Genomic DNA, 21,178 nt, shown 5'->3' with positions numbered 1-21,178 from the left:
CATGGCAGAGCAGGCTCTCAGGCTGATCACCCGCAAAACACACCACAAAAGATTTTTCCGCAAGTAAAACGAGACGAGATTAATTGGCCTGCAAGCAGCTATGAGAAGCGCCAGACTAGAGTAATTCTCCCGCCACATCTTCCTGTTTCCTCACTGAGACGCTTGTCAATGTTTTTTCTCCCCCCACACAGAAAGGGCACACAAATAGGCACGGATTTCAAGGGGTTAGTCAAACAAGGCCGAGTGTCATTTTTAAGGATCTTTACTGCCATTCACTAGCACCCTCAATCGGATAAGTGGGGAGAGAAAAGGCAGCAGTGGATGGATAGATTTATTGACGTTCTGGTTTCCCTATGAGCTGGGTTAAAAACCTGAGGTTTTCCGAGGGATATGTGGAGCTTTGTGGACTAAGACTCTTTGGGTGTCAGAGAAGGGGGAAACAGGAAGGAGTTTGGAGGAGGTGAGAAGATGGAGAGGGAGATGGTTGGGGGGAGCTTTCTGCTGCAGCTCCTGGTCGTCACTCAGGGCCACTTCTGAGTGCTACCTTCGTCACTCACAGCCGAGCAATCGACACAAATCGGGGGGGGGGGGGGGGGGTAACAGTTAAACATACAGGGCCGCAGCGATAGTGCACCGTAAACTGTTTCTGGATTTCTGAAGTGGCCTGCGACAAATACCGATGGCGGAAGGTAGAGAGTGGAGCGTCTCGCCAGGGAAAGCGCTGCGCTCCGAGGAATCGGTGAAAACTCGGCGATAAGGACAGAAACGGTCGTGCGTTACTCACGAGCATGGCGCCAACAGAAACAACAATCATAAGTGGGACCTTCCTGGCTCCCTCAGAGAGGCCATAAACGTCGCGGTCTAACAGGAAGCTGGCAGGGAGTGACGTGGACATGCAAACACACTTCTGCTCATTGAGGCTCCAACTCCCGCATTCCTGAAGACCCGGCAAAATCGAGCTTCCTAATCGCCAGCAGACCTGCTGCCATTGGCTCTGACCCCTACGAGTTACACACTGGCACCTCGGGAAAGGCCCACCACCCCACCACCTGCATCCCATCCCCTTAAAGAATCCAAATGGCGCCTCCCTTACCTGCTTCCAGGTTCCCCCGTAGCATGGAGTGGACCACAGCACCGGGAAGAGAGGGGGAGAAAGAGGAAGAGAAGATCGAACACAATTAATTAGTATCAAATCATTATATAAACTTCACACAGATATACATGCTGTCCCATGTTCCTGTGTTTTATTCTTTTCGTTTTCCTCTTTGAATAATTTCTCTGTCTCACAAACAGGCAAAAAGTTTATCATATCAGGCTAATAATTTATTAGAATCCCTGACAGGCACTGGAGGCTCTGAAAGTGCGTTGGGCTGTGTGTCACACACTGACAGACAGCGAGGGGGGGCATACGGGCGGCTGTGGGGGAAATAACACAAAGGATGATCCTGGGGCAACCCCCCACCCCCCCAGCCCTGGCCGGAGGGTCAGCCACGCTGCCTGCACCAACGCGGTTCCCACGGTAACCCCACAGCTTATTTGCATGGGCTGCCGCTGCTGCAGGGGAAGATTATTGTCAGGTGAGCTGGTTTGTATGGCTGCACCAGAAGCCCCCACAGCCCCTCCCTATCCCGGCTCTAATTGGTACTGACTGGCACCAGACACCACCCTCCCTCATCAGCCCCAATTCAGCAAACTGACCCCCCCCCGCCCGGTTGCCCAGGGTGACCCCACGCCACACAAACCATCCCACAGCAGCTGAACGGACCAGACAGGCCTTGGGTACAGACGTGGCCAGGGGTGCGGGAAACAGCACAGGTAGGGGACACGGTTCAGCCGGGGGTATGGGATGCGGCGCAGCCGGGGGAGCGGGAGATGCTGAGGCTGGGGGTACAGAATGTGCTGAGGCCTGGGGGTACAGGGCATGGTGCAGCCGGGAGAGCGGGAGATGCTGAGGCTGGGGGTACAGAATGTGCTGAGGCCTGGGGGTACAGGGCACGGTGCAGCCGGGGGAGCGGGAGATGCTGAGGCTGGGGGTACAGAATGTGCTGAGGCCTGGGGGTACAGGGCATGGTGCAGCCGGGGGAGCGGGAGATGCTGAGGCTGGGGGTACAGAATGTGCTGAGGCCTGGGGGTACAGGGCATGGTGCAGCCGGGGGAGCGGGAGATGCTGAGGCTGGGGGTACAGAATGTGCTGAGGCCTGGGGGTACAGGGCATGGTGCAGCCGGGGGAGCGGGAGATGCTGAGGCTGGGGGTACAGAATGTGCTGAGGCCTGGGGGTACAGGGCATGGTGCAGCCGGGGGAGCGGGAGATGCTGAGGCTGGGGGTACAGAATGTGCTGAGGCCTGGGGGTACAGGGCATGGTGCAGCCGGGGGAGCGGGAGATGCTGAGGCTGGGGGTACAGAATGTGCTGAGGCCTGGGGGTACAGGGCATGGTGCAGCCGGGGGAGCGGGAGATGCTGAGGCTGGGGGTACAGAATGTGCTGAGGCCTGGGGGTACAGGGCATGGATGCGGGAGACACAGCAGCTGGGGTTTTGGGACACGCAGAGGTCAGGAGTATGGGGCGTGCCGTGGCCAGCCTCTTATATCAGCACACACCCCTCAGGAAGACGGGGGGTGAGAGGTTCCATGGGGGTGTCGCTCCTAATCAAACACCAAACCCAAGTCCCAGCAGTCTTATTGGAACCCCCCCCCCCCCCAAACATGGTGGGGCAGTGGGTCGCGTGCTCTGCCACCTTTTACGGCACCACCTTCCAGCGGCAGTCAATGCTCATCTCTGAAATAATTGCCAGCATGTGGCCCACCCCCCCGTGGCCCAGGCGGGCGTGCAAGCAGACACGGGACACTCGCAGAGCGGTGTAATTATCGTGTATCCGAAAAGGGAGGATATAATCTGCTGTTTCTCATTAAAGGGCACAGAATGTAAGCGGAGCGATGCTTTCCTCATCCGTGCTTATAGAGAATAGAACCTTCCAGTGCTGAACCCCCCCATGGAAAAAGAGAGGCGCACAATGGGGATAAAACAGCTGATGCATAAGATCCACCTTGAGCAGATAGCGCCTCAGTCAGCTTGGTGCATTCAGGCACTCGCTGAGACGACTGGGGTCCTACTGGCCTCAGATGGCCACCCAAATGCTGCAGGACCCTCGGCACACAGCCCGTCACCAGACTCGCATCTGAGCGATTCAAAGTCTGCCCAATCCACCCAGCCTGGGGCCGAATGACACGCTCACCTGTTAGCCCCCCTAAAGGTCCGCCTCCATTTCCCATGCTGAGTGTGGCCATGTCACCTTGCACTTCTTGTCATATGACCAACATGTTTGGGCAGTTTTCCCGAAGGATGCATCTTTAGTGGCAAGTGCATGGAGTTCCGGAAGGCGACGGCATCTAGCCCAGGAGCGTGATCTGCCCGCATCTCAGCAAATTACCGGTGAAATAGATATCGGCTCATGTACTCCCCCCGCTGACCCCCCCGCAATCTCACTCGCAGATGACAAAGGGATGTCGTTATTTATTATTAATCCACACTTCGTTCTTCCACCCGGCTTGTCGGCGGCGAGCCATGGATGCGGCAGCGCCGTAATTATGTGGTAACGGGCCGGCCAGCCGCTTTGGAGACGCACAGGATCCTTAATCACGCTGCTCATTTGGGCGCACGGCGGCGGTGGTGGAGGGAGCGGCAGCGGGGACGCAAGCAACACAAACAGGGCACGTCTGTTTACATGGGAACACCTGCTCGGCGTCGATAGCAGCTGTCAGCCAGCGAGTGCAATAAGAGAGAGGACAGGGGAATCACAAGCGCAGACACCACCAACTCCGATACTCAAAGAATTACTGCGTTAATGCAGGAAACACACAACAGACCCCTGCTAACCACCCCCCCACCACCCGCACTGAGTGGGAGGGCCGCGTCTGCCACCGACACTGCTGTGCTGGGAATTCTCCCCCAAACTCAGAAGCCTTCCCCTGCATTTTCCTGCTTGCTGTATATTTCTATGCGTTTGCATCAGTCAGCGCTGCATAATTCATTTACATTACAGTGGTGGGGTGGGTAATTAAATCTAGCCTGGGATGTAGTTGGTTGTATTTAAATGAAATGTGAATGCTTTAGCGACAAAAACACTGAACTGCGCTAATCTGCCCCCCACCCCATAAATGGATGGCTGTGGGCACTTTCTGAAAGTCCTGGCAAACTGTATTTTTTTAAGCATTAAACACAAAACCACAACGGCGCACCGTCATATTGACTTTTTATTATATAATTTTCAGGGGTGAGAAAAATATAATACGTCACACTCACAGAAAACGCGTTTGGTAAAAAAACCAAAACACTAAAAAAGATGCTTTTTTTGTGGCTGAATGGCAAAGCGAATCCCATCTCTCTGCACCTTCACCGCTCCAAGGGCCCCAGAATGTAATAAAATTGACGTATCGATTCCTTTGAATTTACGCACGCCTGCTTCATGAACTCCGTCTCCGCGGTCTCCTCTTTAAGGGACTGTCATTTTTCCCACTGAATGGATCAATTACAGGCCCACGTAATCCCGTTACCTGTGAAATCCGCACATTCCCGGCACTCTCTCCAGCCGGCCGGCCACGCATAAACAGAAGGGAAGAAGGGAGCCCCCCCCCCCCCAACGCTTTGGCTGTTTTCGCCCCCGCCTCATAAACCGGGGAGAGGAGTCGCCCCTCAGGACGTATCGTAAGTAATCTATTAGCTCCTGTGCACAAACGCCGGACCGAGCTACACGCCACCAGTGAATGTCGACTCACCTGACAGAAATCCCTGGAGAGCGAGGGGGCTGCAGTGAGCTGTCGTTTGACCCATCAGCCCCTCCCCCCCCCCCCAAGTCAACCTCTACTGTCACCCACCACCCCCCCCCCCCCCCGCAAACACACACAAACTCATTCAGCAGTTCTTAAACAGAACAGGCCAGTGTCCAGGTAGCAAGATCATCACAAGTCACGTGACTCCCACCCCCAGCAGGAAATGGACCAGCCCAGAACTGAAATGACCCGAACCGACCCGATACCCGACTCTGTGGAGCAGAACTGCATTTCAGTTCTTGTTCCTGATAGAACAGCTCTGTTTATGCAATAAACAGATTAGTGAAGCCAATGAACACCTTTCCACGTAACCCTGACCCCCCCACCGCCCCCAGGAGCCTCAGGGTATCATCTGAGCCAAGCCCCCGTCCCGGTAAACTGCGGCTCTCCATCTCATTCTCCACACTCCGGCAGGCCGCATCCCGCCGCTCCGGAACACCTTGTCAAACGGCACTGACCCGTGCACTGTGTCTTGGAAAATAATAAAATAAATGCCTGCGGGGGGGGGCTGCTCTGTTTGAAAGGGGGCTCCTCGCTCTGGGGAACGCTACTCCCCACAGCCCCCCCTCCTTTCCCCCATTGTGAGAGGGGCTCTTTAAGGAGAAATGGCTGCCTGTTAGCCATGTTTGACACGCCGTACAAAAGGAGCCGCCGTGGGTCCCCAACTGCCCCCCACCCCCCCCGAACTGGCCGACGGAGCCAGGCACAGAAACACAACAAACAATCAGGGGTGAGCGACGCTGAGCGAGGCAAGAAGGGCGGCGATGAGTCATAAGATGACACCGCGCAGGAGAAGAACTTCAGGAGGGAGCTCTGTGACCGGCTGAGCAAGTCTGCTGGATGGCCGGGGGAGGGCTGGGGGAGGGTGGGGGGTGCAGGCGGCCGGCCGGCTGGCGAGGGGGTGGGATCGCAGGATGGCCGACTGGTGTGGTTTCTCGCTGGCCTCAAAAACGCATTCGGCGAGACGTGTCTAAGGTAGCGGCTGCTCCGTGGAACAGACGCCCCCCCCCCGCCCCCCGCCCCCTTCTTCTCTGACAGCTTATTTCGGCCCATTTCTCTGCCGGCACCGAACACAACAACAGAAGAAAAAAAAAACAGAAAAAGGTGCAAGAATGTGAGATTTCTCCTGGCGACACTCTCGGTTGCGTCCGGCCGGCAAGCGCGACTGGCGCGCTGTGTCCTGGCTGACAGCATGGGCCAGAGGGGCTGGGGAGGGACCGGCAGTGGGAGAGGGGGGGGCGGGGGAACGAGGCCGGAGGGTCAGCCTCTCCCGGATGGAGGCCGCGTCCGAAACATTAATTAAAACCGAATCAGCGGGACGGGCAGCGGATGCCACAGGCCTGAGAATAAGCGCTCGCCTTTCCATTTCCACACTCTGTATCCATCACTCCCACACTTCACTCTGTATCCGGGTCTCCAGTAATGGCAGCATCTGAATCTGATGCATCGGGCTCCATCTACGCTGTCGCTGACTGAATCAGGACAGTGCAGCCGGTGATAAACGCCAGCATAATTACAGCACGATACATCTGCAGACGCGGGCCGTCAGCGAGAAAGCCAGTCGGGTTCGAGGGCAGGCGGAGTAGCTGGGGGAGAGAGGGGGTGTCACGGTGCCGTTCGGAAGGCGTGAGACATCGGCCGGGAAAGCACACCATCTTCAAAGCAACACGTCCGCGGCGCCAAGCCGAATTCTGAATGTGCTCAGCTGCGCCCCCATCCAGTGTGTAGTAGGACCTCAGCTTTTAATGTCAGTCGCAGGAACACGCCAAGGTAAAACAGATCTCAATCACAGGAAGTCTCAATATTTAGCAAACAGTTTCACCTGCATGCTGGGAAAAGGGAGGGGGAGAGGGGGGGTGGGGGGTGGAACGACAACCGTAAGTTTGCTCAGCCTCTGCTGTGCTCGTTTATAAATTACCTCATCAGCGAGTGAAATTAACACCGATTCTTGCAGGCAATTTCTCAATTTCCAATGCTAATTACGTTTTTCTCTTTACTTTTAAATTCTGTACCACCTGTTTAGGGGATGGCATCTTACGCAGCGCACTCGCATTTAATCACAATTTTAATTAACCGCCCTGTAGATGTGAAAAAGAAGCAATTATAACACAGATGAATGACGTTTTTTTTCCCCACATTAAACTGTTTTGTTTCTTCGTTACGTTGATTGCATAAATACCGACAGAGTACAATTTCCATCTATTGTAATTCCGCAATTGTTCTGCTATAAAAAATGTTTTAGATTGACTTGAGTTGATCTGTTTACAAATTGTTTAATTTCGTTAACCCCGTAATTGCCCCCGCAGATCTGCACAACGATTTCAATCCGGGTGTAGGAGCCGGACGCGGAAAGGCGATAACCGGCACACTGAATCAAGCAACCCCGAATTCGTACGCCTTTCCGCAGCAACTTCCCCATAATGGGGAGCATGAACACAGATTTCAGTGACAGAATTTTTGGGGAATGATGTGGAGCTAAATTCAACTGCCATGTAGTTAATGAAACATTGCTACAGGAAGGTGTTTTCGACACACAGATCGTCTGCTGGTACAGGAGCTCTCGATTTCTGTCAGAAATGTTAAGTCCAGTGGGGGAAAAAAATCAATAACGTAACAGTTATGTCTGTTTGGTTCTTTCTGTTTTCCTGATTTCCGGCTGCAATTACACGGGTACCTGGGTCCCTCTGACCCCAACGTGTATGAGCCCCCTCCCCCCACACTCAGCCATGCTGACAGGCCCCGCTACACCCCCGGAGTCTCACCCTCCATGATCTGCTTGCTCAAACAGAGGCATCCCTCCCTGATTATATTTTACGGCCCAACTCGCCACCACAAACCGGGGATCCTGCGTGGAGAGGGGGACTCATCATCTTTACAGAGCAATAAAGCAGGCTGCTGAAGAGGAAGACCCCCACGAATGGGGGCGTTTTACAGGCCGTGTTTCTGGGGGCCGCACTCATATTAATGTCAGATGACGACATCGTAAAACCGGAGAGGCGCGGTGTCTGGACCAGTGATCTTGCTGAAAACAGCCGTCCCACAATCCCCTGGTGCGGCCTAGCGACCCAGGCTAGCCTGACTGGCGAGCAGGTCGAAAGGGGAAGAAATGGCTGCCTTCCCCCCCCCGCCCAAGCCCCCGGCTACCCACTCCCTGACAGACCTGACACGCCTCCACTAACCTTTTCAGGACGGGCACATCTTTCATATTTGATGGGAGCCGAAAAGTACCTGCCTGAGCTCCAGGCCCCGCACCATGCCGGCAGGGGGGCCCCACGGGGCTTCACACCCTGACCTGGCCGGCATTCCTCCCCGGCAGGGGGGGGCATCGCCATGACGACCTGGCCGTGGCTGCTAATCTCACCGCAAACAGAGCCGAGCCAGGCTGGGCGTGAGCCCAGGATACCTGAGAGCTCAGTGGTCACGTCGCCTGTGGGAAAATCTCTGTCGAGGGAGAGCAAGCCACCCTGGATGCGGCCGGGGATCCCGCCAATCACTGACTGCTGCGCCGGCCCGTTATACTAGCAGCTTAGTGTGACAAAACAACACACGGGACTGGTTTACATTTTCTCTATTGTCACTACTGGTGTTATAGGGTTAATCTGGTATGCTGGGAAAAACGGAGCTCCCCCTCGGAGGATAATTACAAGTTTTAGAATTTTAGAAAGCACCCCACCTTGGTAAAACGCAACGTGAACGCAGCGGCGCTGACGAGCTCAGGCCGCGCCGATGACCCGCCCTGGAGGCAAGAGGCCCTTCTGCACAGCACCGGCTGTTTATACGCATTTGGTCCCTTTCTGAAGACCTTGGAGGGGCCTTCGCTTAATATTCACCCTGCCGGCGAAGAATAAACAGCGCATTAAAGCCTGCAGGAGTGTGACAAGGCCAGTGTGTGTGCAGACAATGCGAGGCCTGGCCGCCCGCTCCTTTGTTCCCAGCTTAACAAAACTGCGCCGTCACACAACTTTACCTCAATGGTGGCTGTCGAATGGGCATCAACCCATCAGGCCCCGGCTGTCATATGCAAAGCTTTGAGGGGGGATCGGGGGTGTGTGTGTGCGTGGGAGGGGGTTGAGCGAGGCTGGGAGGGGGCATCTCAGACCCTGTCATCTTCCACTCGCGGTCTGTCTCTCTCAAACACTCTAATATTCTCCTTAATAACTGTGCATATGAAAGATTACAGTAAAGCAGGCACGTAAGTGGCCATGTTTGCATGTGTGTGGGGGGGTGATCTTTATCTGCAGCATGCTGAACATGAGGCTTTCATTTTTTTAAATTTACTCTCAAGTGTTAGGAAGCAGGTTTGAATCGGGGGAGGCGAGGTTCACAGATGAGGTGTCATCATGGGGTGAGGGTGTGCTGTCTGTGGTTTTATGAGTGCTGCACATTGGGTAGACTGACTGGGGTAGAGATTCCCCACATCCTGTCAGGTGAAGGGGCTAAAAGGCAAATCGCAGCCGGTAAGGAGCTGGGGGTCAGGGTTGGGCTTCGAGTGCACCAGGCTTAGTGATTCATTTTCTGCAGAAACACTCTGTGAACTGAGAGACTTTACTCAGAGAATTTACGTAGAGTTTGAGTAACCAGGCGGCAGAGAACTTCCTCAAAAGCTGGAGTTTCCTCCAGCTCACCGTGCCATGATCTCGCACCCCCCTCCAACCGCCAAAGAAGCCCTGCTCAGCAGGCCATACAGCCATCCAGACTGCAGCTTGGACCCCAGACCACCACCCCCATCAGAACGAGGCCTGCCAATTCTGCCTTGAAGCTTCACTGGGCAAATTTGATCCAGAATACCTTGGGGTGATGGGGATGCTGAAAAAGGGGGGGGGGGGGGGAATGGGATTCCCAAAACCGATGAACAGTTATGTCAAGTCAATTTGGCACTGTTGGGAAAAGGTAACCTCTGTGCGGGAGGGGGGGGGGACACCCAACAAGGTTAAAGAAACACTGGGGGCGAATGGGGGGGGTGCTGTCCTCGTCACAAGAAAGCCCCCCCCCCCCCACAACCTGCCTGCTGCCCCCTCGCAAACCGTCACTGTCAGAGGAGATACTAATTGTGGAGAGCTGGGCTGTTGCCGCGGCAATGAGGAGGTGGGAGGGACGTGGTGTGCAAAAGGCGCCATAAATGAATATTTCATTAGGCTAATTACTCAGGAACACTCCTATCCGCCGCTGACGGGGCGAGTGTTGCTCTAACTAATTACGAGTGCAGCCCACCAAAACATGGAATGCAATAACATGGGGGCTCTTCCGGAAGCTTCTGGATCCGGCATGTTCTGATGCTGGAGGATCCGGGTTAAAATGCAGCTATCCCACGACCAGCTGAGACTGAGCGATGGTGTACTGACAGGCTTTTCCTGACCTAGATGCCTTTCGGAGCACGGTCCAGGGGCTGGGAAGTGCGAAGACCAATCTGGGAAACAGGCCGACATGCGTGGAGCAACAGTCTCGCCGTGTAACCCATCGGGAAGTCAGAATTTCACAGAAGGGTAAAGGAAGGAGCAGGTTCCCCTCAGACCCGGAGTCCAGGAACTCCAGAATGGGCCAAAGGTGTGACAGGACAGCTGTCCATCTGTGCCGCCCTGCAGTGCTGCTCTGCTCTCCTGACCTTGCCTGCAGAGACACGCTGGGTCAGCTTAACTTCAAGTCGGCTTTAAACAATAAAAATGCCACATTCAGCTTGAGACCGGCAAAGGGGGCTAAGAAGCACCTCTTCAGATAACCGAGCTGCGGCTTCAGTTATTCTGTCAGAGCCGTGCTCGGCGCCGATAGCACTGACAGGAGATATAAAGTGAAGCCGGCAAGCCACTGTCTCTGCAGCGCTGAGAGGAGAAACCCTCTTTTTAAAACGATGGCCGCGTTGAGGGGTCCCCGCACATGAAAAGTGGCCCAGATTCGCACACCGTGACACCACCAGCCGTCGATACACTATCGATCGGTGGCCGTGTCCCTGACCTTGCTGGAGGCTTCCCCTTCGCATCCTCTGCCTCACAATCAAAACACACTAAAGCGGCAGCAGGCGGGGCCGAGTGGCCCTGGGTGGGGCCAAATGGGGCTGGTCGGGGGCATGAGGGACTCCACAGTGAGCTGAACTGATGTAATGACGAAGCTGCTATCAATACCTTATGTTTCACAGGGGCAACCTACAGACGTTTAAATGCAAGACCTGGTTACTCTGGTTTGTGCCCCCACCCTGCCTTCCTTGTCTGAAGCTCTCCATCATTGCCCACTATGATTTCTGCAACCGCAACATGGTCTCAGTAGTGACCTTGCGCAGTGCATACTGATGGTTCTTGTAGGCTGCCAGATGAAGCGGCAGGAATGTCACAGGGAAAAGAGGGACACGACGGACGGAGAGAGGTGTCTGCATTCCGTACTCCTCTCGTAGTTCACCCCACCCCCCACCGCGACTCTTCGGACGCCCTGCACGAGCGTTAAACCCGTCTCTGCACCTTGCAGAACAAACGCCTCAAAAATAGATGCGATTCTCGTCACTTGGCTGCTGCTTCCGTCCGCAGCCAGGCCCCGAGCAGCACCTGCGTGGTGGCGGCCGTGACCTCAGTGGCAGGCAGACAGGAGCTGTCGCGCGCGAGGGGGAGCGACACCGGTGTTGGGGCTCACAGACTGGGGCACGGCGTGGCAGACACCTTTAGTTCTGTCACTTCTCCTCTGCTGCTCGTTCTTTCACACCCGCCGCGCTGTTGGCGCCCTGACAACCCAGACCCTTCACACGCACGCACGCACGCAGCAGCGAACAAAGAGCCGGGAGCTTTGCTCCACGATGAATAATTATGCTCGAGGCCCATTTCCAGCAAAGGCTCTAATAAGTTTGTGTGAGGGGGGCAGGGAATCCACTGCAGAACAACACGGTACACTTACCGCGGTATCCCAACTACATTTCAGGCAGGTCGGGAAGCCAGCCTAACCATTAGATCATCTACTCTTTAATGAAGTAGTTCAAGACAAAAAAACACAGTGCCCCTAGTGGCCACCTCCGGTGCGATGGGCAAAGATGGAAAAGACCCCTCGTTAACAGATGGGAGTTACTGTAATTAAGAATTAAGCTACAGCCTGAAACCACCAAGGGTCTGGTCAGGCTGAAGTGGGAGCCAAACCAGCCCGAACGGACCAGCAAGGAAACACTTAATGGGCCCAAACCAAAGTCATTCTACAAGAGACCCCTGTGTAGAGATGTCCCCTGGAGTCTCACTCCCTGAAAATGGACACACGGTCTCTCCCGGAGAGCGGCCGCGGGCAGGAACATCAGCCGGAGGCATGGGGCGTCTGGCGGATCACGCCTCGGCGGCATGGGCTTGGGCACAAAGAGTTAACCAGCCTCAGTGTCATCTAAGCGCGGGTTAACATCAGGCCTGGCTGCTGCGGCATTAATGGGAAGCCTCAGCGAACAAAAGCGCCCCTTTAGAAAACAGAGTCCCACTTTCCCTAGTGTCCAAAGGTGTTTGCAGAAGTAAATCTGCCTAAATCCCACACAGCTTGGGGGAAGGGAGGTGGTTTTTTTTTTTTTTTGGGGGGGGGGGGGGGGAAGGTGTACAGATAATCCTTTTTCTTAACAAAAAGTTCTGTGGGGGGGTGGGTGGAATCTGGAATTCATATCACATGGGGCATTTAAAGCTGTAGCATCCGCTGGCCGAGGATTTGCATACGCCACCCTCAGTAAAATAGAAGAAGAAAAGAGGAGGGTGAGAAAGGATGAGATGAAGATATCCCCCCTTTCAACTTAAAAGAACAAGCAAGTCCTTGTTGGTAAAACTTTAAGTTTAATCTAGGGGAAAGAGAAATAATGATAATAATAATGCAAATAATTTTAAAATAAAGGCTCACGTGAAAACGGCTACAACTGTCAAAACGAGCCTGGGAGACACGAGATAAACACAGGTTTGCTTTATGATACAGGGCGGGCCACCGATCCAGAAGGTTGGGGCTCGCCGCTCATCCGAACCAAACTCTCTGTCCTGCCACTTATCGTGATGAACAGGGAGTACGCGAGGCGAGGAGGTGCAGTTTCACGGGATGCTCCCTCCCTCCAACCTGTCACGTGTCAAATCGCGGAGGTCAACAGGTCCGCGTGGCGGATATGCCAGGAATCCTCGGGGCCAACCGCAGAACCCGTCTGAGATCACAGCCTGCGGAGGACATGACAGAGCGCACCTGCCCCGAGCACGGGAAAGCAATCCCGCTCTTGCACGCTTGTCCCTTGAGTGGGGAGAGGGCAGCCATGAATAGTGAAGGCACGCCACCCTGTAAGACTATCTGGCAAGGTGACGGTCTAGACCGGGTCAGTGCAGGGGGCTATATACAGCCGGCGGGCCGCGGAGGCCCAGCTAACACCCGTAAGCACCTAAGATATTTTTCTCACCACCCACCGTTCTGCCTTCGTCTTTTTTTTCTTCCCCCGTTCCTCCTCTCCTCCCTCTCCTTTTTTCCCCCTTTTCATCTCCGGATTTCTGATGCTGAATGCTAATGCAGCCTGCTGGCGGTGAAAGGGCTGAATTGTGATTAAGAAAAAGAAGAGCCCTGTCTTTGTTCTCTCCCCCGGGGGATGTTTACTGGGGGAGACGCGGCGGATCAGATATGAAAGGCATTCAGGTCAGCGTGATGTGAGCGAAAGTGAAATCATACCTAAGGCATCCCGCCCGGCGTCGGCGGTGTCAGCGGCCCGGCGGACGGAGCTCGCTGCTTCCCATCGGGCGAAAAATATCTTCATATGCAGAAGCAGCAACAGACAAAAAAAGCCAGAGGCAAAAAAAAACAAAAACTAACGATATAAGTTTATATTTACTTATATTTACTTCCTTCTGTAAGGGGATCAGATATTTTCGTGGGCCGTTAGCGCTGAGCTATGAGAGGTGTCACTGGCTTGCTGGGACCGAGAAGATCTCTGGCTAAATATGCCGATTTAAAAATCGGTGACCCCGTGCCTGACAGGTAATTACTTCCACTTTCACGCCGTCCACTTTATTTTTTTGGCAACATGACTATTTTTAATGGTGATTATTCTGGAGCCTGCGTGTCTGCGCACGCGGGCCCAGGTCACACGCTGGTGCTCCTCCACCTGTTACCCGCAGGACCCCCACGTCATTCTCCGCACAGACACGTCAGTTGTGAAGGAGCTGTTACCGCTCAGAGAGCAAACTCTCCAAGAGCTACGAGGTCTCCAGATGGGACGTGAGACGACATCGGAGTCAGAGAGAAAGCCGGCCATTCCGTGTGCTTACATGTGGTGTTTAGTTAAGAAGAAGCTACTTTAAATCCCAAAGTGAGAAGCATCAAAACACTGAGGAAAAAAATGTACTAAAGTATCAAATATTGTAGGTGTGAAATAATAAAACTATTAAAGAGTTTAAGGCATATGTTTGAAGTTAACAGGTGAAGAGGCACACTGACAGAGCTGTGCAGGCCTGACGCTGTCAATCAAAGAACAGCAAAATTAAGCCAAGGTGAGGCAAAAAAAAGCTGCCCAATTCATAAGTCTGACATACTGCTTTAAGCCACGAAACTAAAATAATAACAGCAATTAGTAACAGGCATGTTTCTGCAGATTGATGCGTAAGACACAAACTGCAGTCGAGTGAAAAATACACACCGTTAATTATCAGAGATTCATGTTACCTCTGGCCAACGTCACAGACCCGTGACCAGAAGCCCCAGACCGGACCGCATGTGAGGAGACGCACCATAACGGGAGAGAACCTTCACGTCTTCACACGTTAAGAAATATAAACATACTCGTGCTGCTGTGAGATTACCGCCGGCTGATTAGGAGTATCTGACCAGCTCGCAGCTCAACGACCATCCTGCACCGCAGCATCCTGCTTGACAGAGATTATTTTCTGCTGCCCCATAAAATCTGCAGTAATTATTTCACTCGCTTAAACAAAATAATCCTTTTCTAAACAGCGATGCACAACAAACTCCATAAGCCCCCCCCCCCTCAATCCCCCCCCCCCTCCACAAAGTAAAAAATAAAAGGCACAGGGGACGGTGTCTGCTTTCACTGTGTTGACAATTGCGCCCTTGTGGGACCTCCAGCATGAATGGTACAGTCGGACACCTCAGCGCTACTGACGATAGAAACATGTAAATGAAACACATTACCACTGACAATCAACTGTCTGTGAGCACAGCAGTTCTTCAACCCAGTGCCCCCCCCACTCTGCCACAGCAACAAAATACTACCCACCTTGGGGAGTGAAATTGCAGTTGGGGGGGGGGGGGGGAACGGGGTGGGAAGAGGGAGGTTTTTTTCTCAGCTGGGGAACAAATTCACCTTAAAAGCAAATGAATAATAGAGATGGACAAAATGTTTAGACTGGAAGGAATCTGCCATTGTTAGGGCTGAAAAGCAGAGCCGTGGCTGAAGAATCAGACGGCCAGCCCCCCCCCCCATACCTCCGGCGTGAATGCACATGGCTCCCATAATCTCATTCAACGCATTGTGCTAAACTTCGGGAGCCACAGAAAAGCTGCATTTCTTTCAGCCCTAAATGATAATCGATATATATATTCTAACAGGGGAACAGCAACTATTACACGCGCTGCAAATTAAAAAAGGGTAAAAAAAATAAAAAATAGCTAAAACAAAAATGACAAACAAACAAACAAGCAAGCGAGCACTGCTGCCCAAACTGCAGTCACGTTCGACGAGGCGCTGTTTACATTTCACAGACTGCCGGATCCCAAAAGACAAACAGAAGCAGAACTCCTCGCAGACTCGGCCGGGCTTAGCGAGGATTATGAAATCACCACACGCCACGCGGCCTGTGCCATGCAGGGCCAATCGATAGACCATGCGGACAGACCCAAAATACACCCCAGGCCACTGCTCAGTTCTGCTACAGGGGGTGGGGGGGGGATTTTTATTAACAATCTGAAAGGAAGGAAAGAAATAGTCATACTACTACTCTGGGGGGAGGGGGAAGTAAATAAGAGGGATGTGATCAGAGCCTGGCTGGTTAATGGACTGAGGGCCAGAATGCTTCTAAAGAACCTGAACAGCTGTACTTACATGAAGCCAAACAAGCCCTCACAGCTGGATGCAGCTCGCCACACCTGGAGGGGGAGAAAAGTGCAACCAAACCAAGAGGCCCGATATCGAGTTTCAGAGCACTCAGTTTGAGATTTTACTTTGGGGGGGGGAGGCCGGGGGATGGGGAGCAGGGGGCCGAAGACAGATACATCCAACATTTCTGAAGATAATAGGAATTAAAATCGGCAGTGTGGAGGCAAGGGGACCTCCCCCAGAGCCTCGCGACGGGGCACAACACGGTAAAAATGTGGTGAGCGCTCGAGGCCCAATTCAGGAGACACATGGAAGCTGGCTGAGCAGCACTTAAGCTATCGGGACAAATTTGCCCCCAAAATTCAAAAGGACGGTCCCAAGGCGGCAGCATGCTGGGCAGCTGCTTTGAGAGCACAGTCACCAGACCGCCGTCCCAGTTTCAGAAATCAAACAGGCTCCAATCAGCCATGAGAAACCAGCAGCGTCAAGTAAATCACCAGGCTCATCAAACCTCTGCTTACAAGCCACATTATTCCCCAATCCCCACTTCCTGTCTTACACCTTATTATTATTTTGACAAATTAAAAATAAGAATCAATATGACGTGCACATACACATATATTTTTGAGTTTTAATTTCTTGCATTTCAGATGGAGGAAGAGCAAAAAGGCCTTACAGGCCCTTAATGAAATAGCGGAAAAGTAACAAAGTTAGGGGTCAGCTGACACTCATCTCAAGTACCTCTGTGAAACCGAATGCCAATGTGGTTCATTTCAGAGCCTGCACAGGGCTGACATATCTCCGAAATCGCTTTCTAAAAAGTGCACGTAAAAATTCCCAGCATCGTTTACCCTTCTATATCCCAACGTCATTATTAACTGCTTTGGATTTTGCAGTAACAATGCACAAGGCAATCTCCCCTGAGTTAAAGATAATCAACAGCTTGCTGCTCCATTGCCGCCTTTACGTCTAGTCATTGGGATTTTCTGTCTTTCTAAACATTTTATTCTTCTCCTTTTTAAACGAATCGTTTTATATCACTGCGATAAGTATCGTAATATTTAACGTTATCGGGGAAGACACAAGCTGAGCCCTGACATCCTCTCCATGAATCCGGGCTGGGGGAGAAATCCACTCCGCTCTGATAAATCCATGCCATTCCCAAAGGAAAAGCTATCCCAGACATCCCATGACAAGAAGAGAAAAAGAAAAGAAAAAAAGAAAAGAAATAGGTGAAAGGAAATTACTAACGCTAAACGCAAAAATCACACGCTGATGTTTCGTCATTCGTTCTAAGACACCCAAGTAAAAACCTAAGAATTACTCAAATTAACTGAGATCAATTTCGTTCTGGGTGTGTTTTTATGAAAACAAAATGTGTAAAAAATCAATTCCATGATTTTTCACGTGTTTCACGAGTGACTTTTTAATTTTAAGTTTAAATCTTCCGTATAAATTACAGATTATCAGATGAACGGTTTCCTAAAACGACGTGTTTCTTAAAACCGAACTGGATATTTCTGCTGATGAAGTGCGTTTAATTATTATTGTTATTATTATTATTGTTATTATTATTTTCATTATTATTGTTGTTGCTGTTGTTGTTGTTGTTGCTGTTATTGTTGTTATATATAATTTTTCCTCTCCAAAGGATCGCCTTAAAAAAGCCTTTATCACTCCGGGCTTTTGATATCCAGCGGATCATTATCGGGCTTCAGCTACTTTATGCGCCCCCTCAACTTACGGCACCAATTTTATCAAACCAGTACAAAGCCCGTAACTATGACAATAAGCAAATTAATAAAAGATGAAAATATCATTGCACCGTTCGTTATAATAAATAAATGGAAGAGAAAACATTGCAATGCAAATGAATAAGCCTTTACGGAATTGCAATGCCCGAAAAGCAACGGTAAAAAAATAAGGACAGGCAAAACTAAATAAGTAGGCATAGTAAAAATTGCAGCTCTTGGCAGCTGTAATAAAAGCAGCGAAAACGCGATGCTCGGCCGTAAAATTTCGCGTCTGTGTGGTTCTCAGTGCGAACAGTACAGGGCAGATTATGCATTTGTGCAGCACAAAATGAAAGCAACAAACCTAGATCAGTCACTCCCCCGTACCATGTAATAACTCATGAGAAAATACAGAATAATAACGCCTTCGACAGCACAAAAACACATGAGTCGGGACAGCACGTATCACTGTACTGATGTAAAAAATGTCATCTGCTTTGGGCAAGTGTTTGTTTATCTGCAGATACGTGTTTGTCTCCGCTTGTGAAACTATATACAAATTCAGCACATTTTTTTCAGCCCTCTACGAAAATTGTGATATTAGTTACCAGTGAACTGGTCATTTCCGAGTTTAAGTGGGACACTGATCTTTAAACACAGATCTCTATGGGTGAAATATGTGTGGAAAAAAGAAATGTATAATGAACGAAGAAGGGGCATCGATGCCATGTTTTACGCCTGATGTACACATAGCAATGAATGAAAGTATTTACGGAGCCCTTTTTAAAGTTAAAGATATCCAGTTTTGGTTTGTTTAACTAAGAAACAGTCACACACCGGTTAAACAAGCTCTCTATCAACTGTCACTTTAGTAAATCCACAGGTAATAATACCGAAATGCGAGGCGCACAAAGTACCATTTTCAGCCAGAAATAGGACGAGGGAGCAGGACCGTTATTTATTTATGGCGTAAACTTTGTATTGCTCCCCTTCCTTCCCACGCCGCCCTGTCAGCCTCTATTAAACTCGCCCGAACTTCTGATAACTACACTATATATAGATCTGAGGAGCAGCAAAATAAAACCACGGCCATTTCGCCAGCATTAGATGATAGGAGTCGGGATTATAACACTCCTTATTAATATAACATCGCCTTTCTTATAATGCAATATACTCCAAACTCGCCCCAACTTCTGATAACTATACTATATATAGATCTGAGGAGCGGCATAACAAAACCACGACCATTTCGCCAACATTGAATGATTATAACACTCCTTACAGCGTCTTTCTTATAATGCAATATACTCCAAACTCGCAATTAGACGGAAAAGACAAGGCGAGCAGCGACCCTTATCAGATGCAGCGTCCTCCGAGTTATTAAACATCAAAAAAGGAATATACAGTTTTTCTGGCTTGATCTTTGTTTTTTTCTTACCGTTTTTCCTTCTGGGGTTGGCTTGTTTTCGCCTCTTACACCTGGGGCCATCCGCCATGATCTGCTGCTTCATTGATAAGCGTGGATCGGATGGCAGGCGGCTCGCATGGGCTCGGCTCCGTGGCTCGGCTCGGCTCGGCTCGGATCGGCTCCGTATGTATCTAGCAGGCAGACACACAGCGACAATGTGGGCGCCGGGAGTGATCGTACGGTGTCCGGGGCGCCACTGTTCACTCCGCACCTCCAAACTTACAAAACCCCGTTTCAGTGTTAAACACCGCGGTCTGCCGGTTGTGGGTGCCGGCGAGTGAAGCGCACAAGAAGGGGGCAGACGCACAAATGCACCTTCTGCCCGACTCTAATTCAACATGACTGCCCGGAGGATGTGCGGCGCTTCATGGGCTTTTATTTTACATGCATCTAGCTGCTTTGATAGCTTTAGGACTGACCAAACTTCATGAATGCGTTTGATAATTAAAATATTAATTAAACTTGTTGACTATTCCTGGTCACATTTCCAGCAGCTGAAATGCCTTTACTGTGCGGTTTAAGGCACGATAACTTTGATATGCAGCCAACGACGCTTCGCTTTAAATAAAGCACTAAAATATGTCTCGCACAACAACAACAACAAAAAAATGAGTTAAAGTTCAGCATTTTCGTATTTATCCCCAGTCATGTGGAGTGTGCAGTTAGATGATACAGGCAACCCAGCCACTACTGAGATCAATACAAACACATGGTATTAAAAAGATGTAACAGATGTAAACTGTGAAACATTGACACCGAGTCGTTTTCCCTGACCAAATCCCCATGCAAACAACTTCATTTCGCCTTAAACGCATGTATACACGGAATACAACAGGGGAAAAGCCGTTGATATATCTGTTGTCTTTTTATATACTACTACTAATTAATAGCAGAAGTAAAGAATATAATTGTTTCATATGATATATGCTGTTTTGAAACGAGCTTGTAACACGAATCACTGCACAGAAAATAAGTGGGCACAGCACAGACACCGCTATAATATGAAACAAAAACTTAGCTGCTCTGTACTGTCGCATAAGTGAAGTTTTCATTGCGTAAAAATATGCAAATTTGTGAGTCAAAAATAACAGCAACATGACAAACAGTTTCGCTACATCAAACTTTAAAAGAGATGGCCGTTTTGGCTTCGTTTTATAATATAATTTTATGCTCCACGACGAGGACGGACTGTGGCAGGAAGCACAAGCAAATAAAAAGGTTTACAAACACTCAGCAAAAACACACAAATCACGAATTTATGGACACCGTGTCAAGCAGCTATGTGGAATCAGGAAATAAATATTCTTTTCTCAAAAATGATTATAGTGCCGGAGTATAACCTCTGCGATCTAACGGTCCGTCTACATGCCTGCTCCTATATTTACAAAAGTCGTTTTTATCTACTAAAATATTTTAATCAAGCGTGTGCCTTGTGTATTAAATTACATGTGGGCAAAATACTTGACTTGAACTCAATGCTAAATCGGGGGAAAAGGCAGGAAAGCGCTTTTCATCTTTTTCTTCCAAACTAGATGTGTGGGAAATTGCCTTAAAAGAAGGGAAAACGAAGATATTCCCACGTAAGTGAGCGGGTTAGAAATTGTAATTTCAGTTCAGCGAGGCGCACCTTTCCTCACCTGCACAGGTGGACTATACTTAAACGCGCAAAACTATATCCTAATAAATAAAAAGTGTCCATCCCCCCTAGCAGTATTATACCGAAGACCATGGAAACATTAAGAAAAAAATTAAATAATATACACCTACCTGGTTGTTTATGTTGGACTGCGGTGTTTTTTTAAGAGCAAGTTGGAGAAAAGCGGATCCTTGCGAGACGATGATAAGCCTTAGATGGAGGGAGGACCGTTATTCCTGCTGGGCAGGTTAGGACTGATCTCTTTCAGCCACTCCAGGAAACAAACCTGGGAAGGGACTGACGTGTTACGCCTCTTCTAATGACATTTTTTTCTTCTTTTTTCTTCTGTGTAATGCGGAGGAGAGACCCTGAAGCAGACGCCACCTATCTTCACGGGGAGGGATAATTGAGGAGCGCCAAACGTGCGCATCTTATGGAAAACGTGATCAAGTGCGTTTTTTTCCTGCTTCTTCTTCTGTCTTCTGGAGAGAGAAAATGA

The 21,178-nt window shown here is 50.6% G+C and overlaps 1 protein-coding gene across 4 annotated transcripts in view; it reads right to left on the bottom strand.

The window, feature by feature from the left end:
- Positions 1-20,951, bottom strand: part of LOC125732030 (zinc finger E-box-binding homeobox 2-like) — a 70,755-nt gene extending 49,804 nt beyond the window's left edge. For 2 of the 4 annotated variants that reach the window (XM_049005927.1, XM_049005929.1), the window contains exons 1-2: positions 20,811-20,951; positions 19,014-19,174 (exon numbers count right to left, since the gene is read on the bottom strand). In XM_049005927.1, coding sequence (XP_048861884.1) covers positions 19,014-19,086 — 73 coding nt within the window. In that variant the 5' untranslated portion in view covers positions 19,087-19,174; positions 20,811-20,951. The remainder of the gene's footprint in view (positions 1-19,013; positions 19,175-20,810) is intronic. The other 2 variants (XM_049005926.1, XM_049005928.1) reach the window with 1 other exon arrangement.
- Between the last annotated feature and the right edge of the window lie 227 nt (positions 20,952-21,178).

The sequence above is a fragment of the Brienomyrus brachyistius genome, chromosome 1 (genome assembly GCF_023856365.1).
Source record: "Brienomyrus brachyistius isolate T26 chromosome 1, BBRACH_0.4, whole genome shotgun sequence".
Taxonomy (NCBI): domain Eukaryota; kingdom Metazoa; phylum Chordata; class Actinopteri; order Osteoglossiformes; family Mormyridae; genus Brienomyrus; species Brienomyrus brachyistius.
The sequence above is the reverse complement of the archived record's forward strand: the minus strand, read 5'-3'. Positions and strand labels throughout refer to the sequence as shown.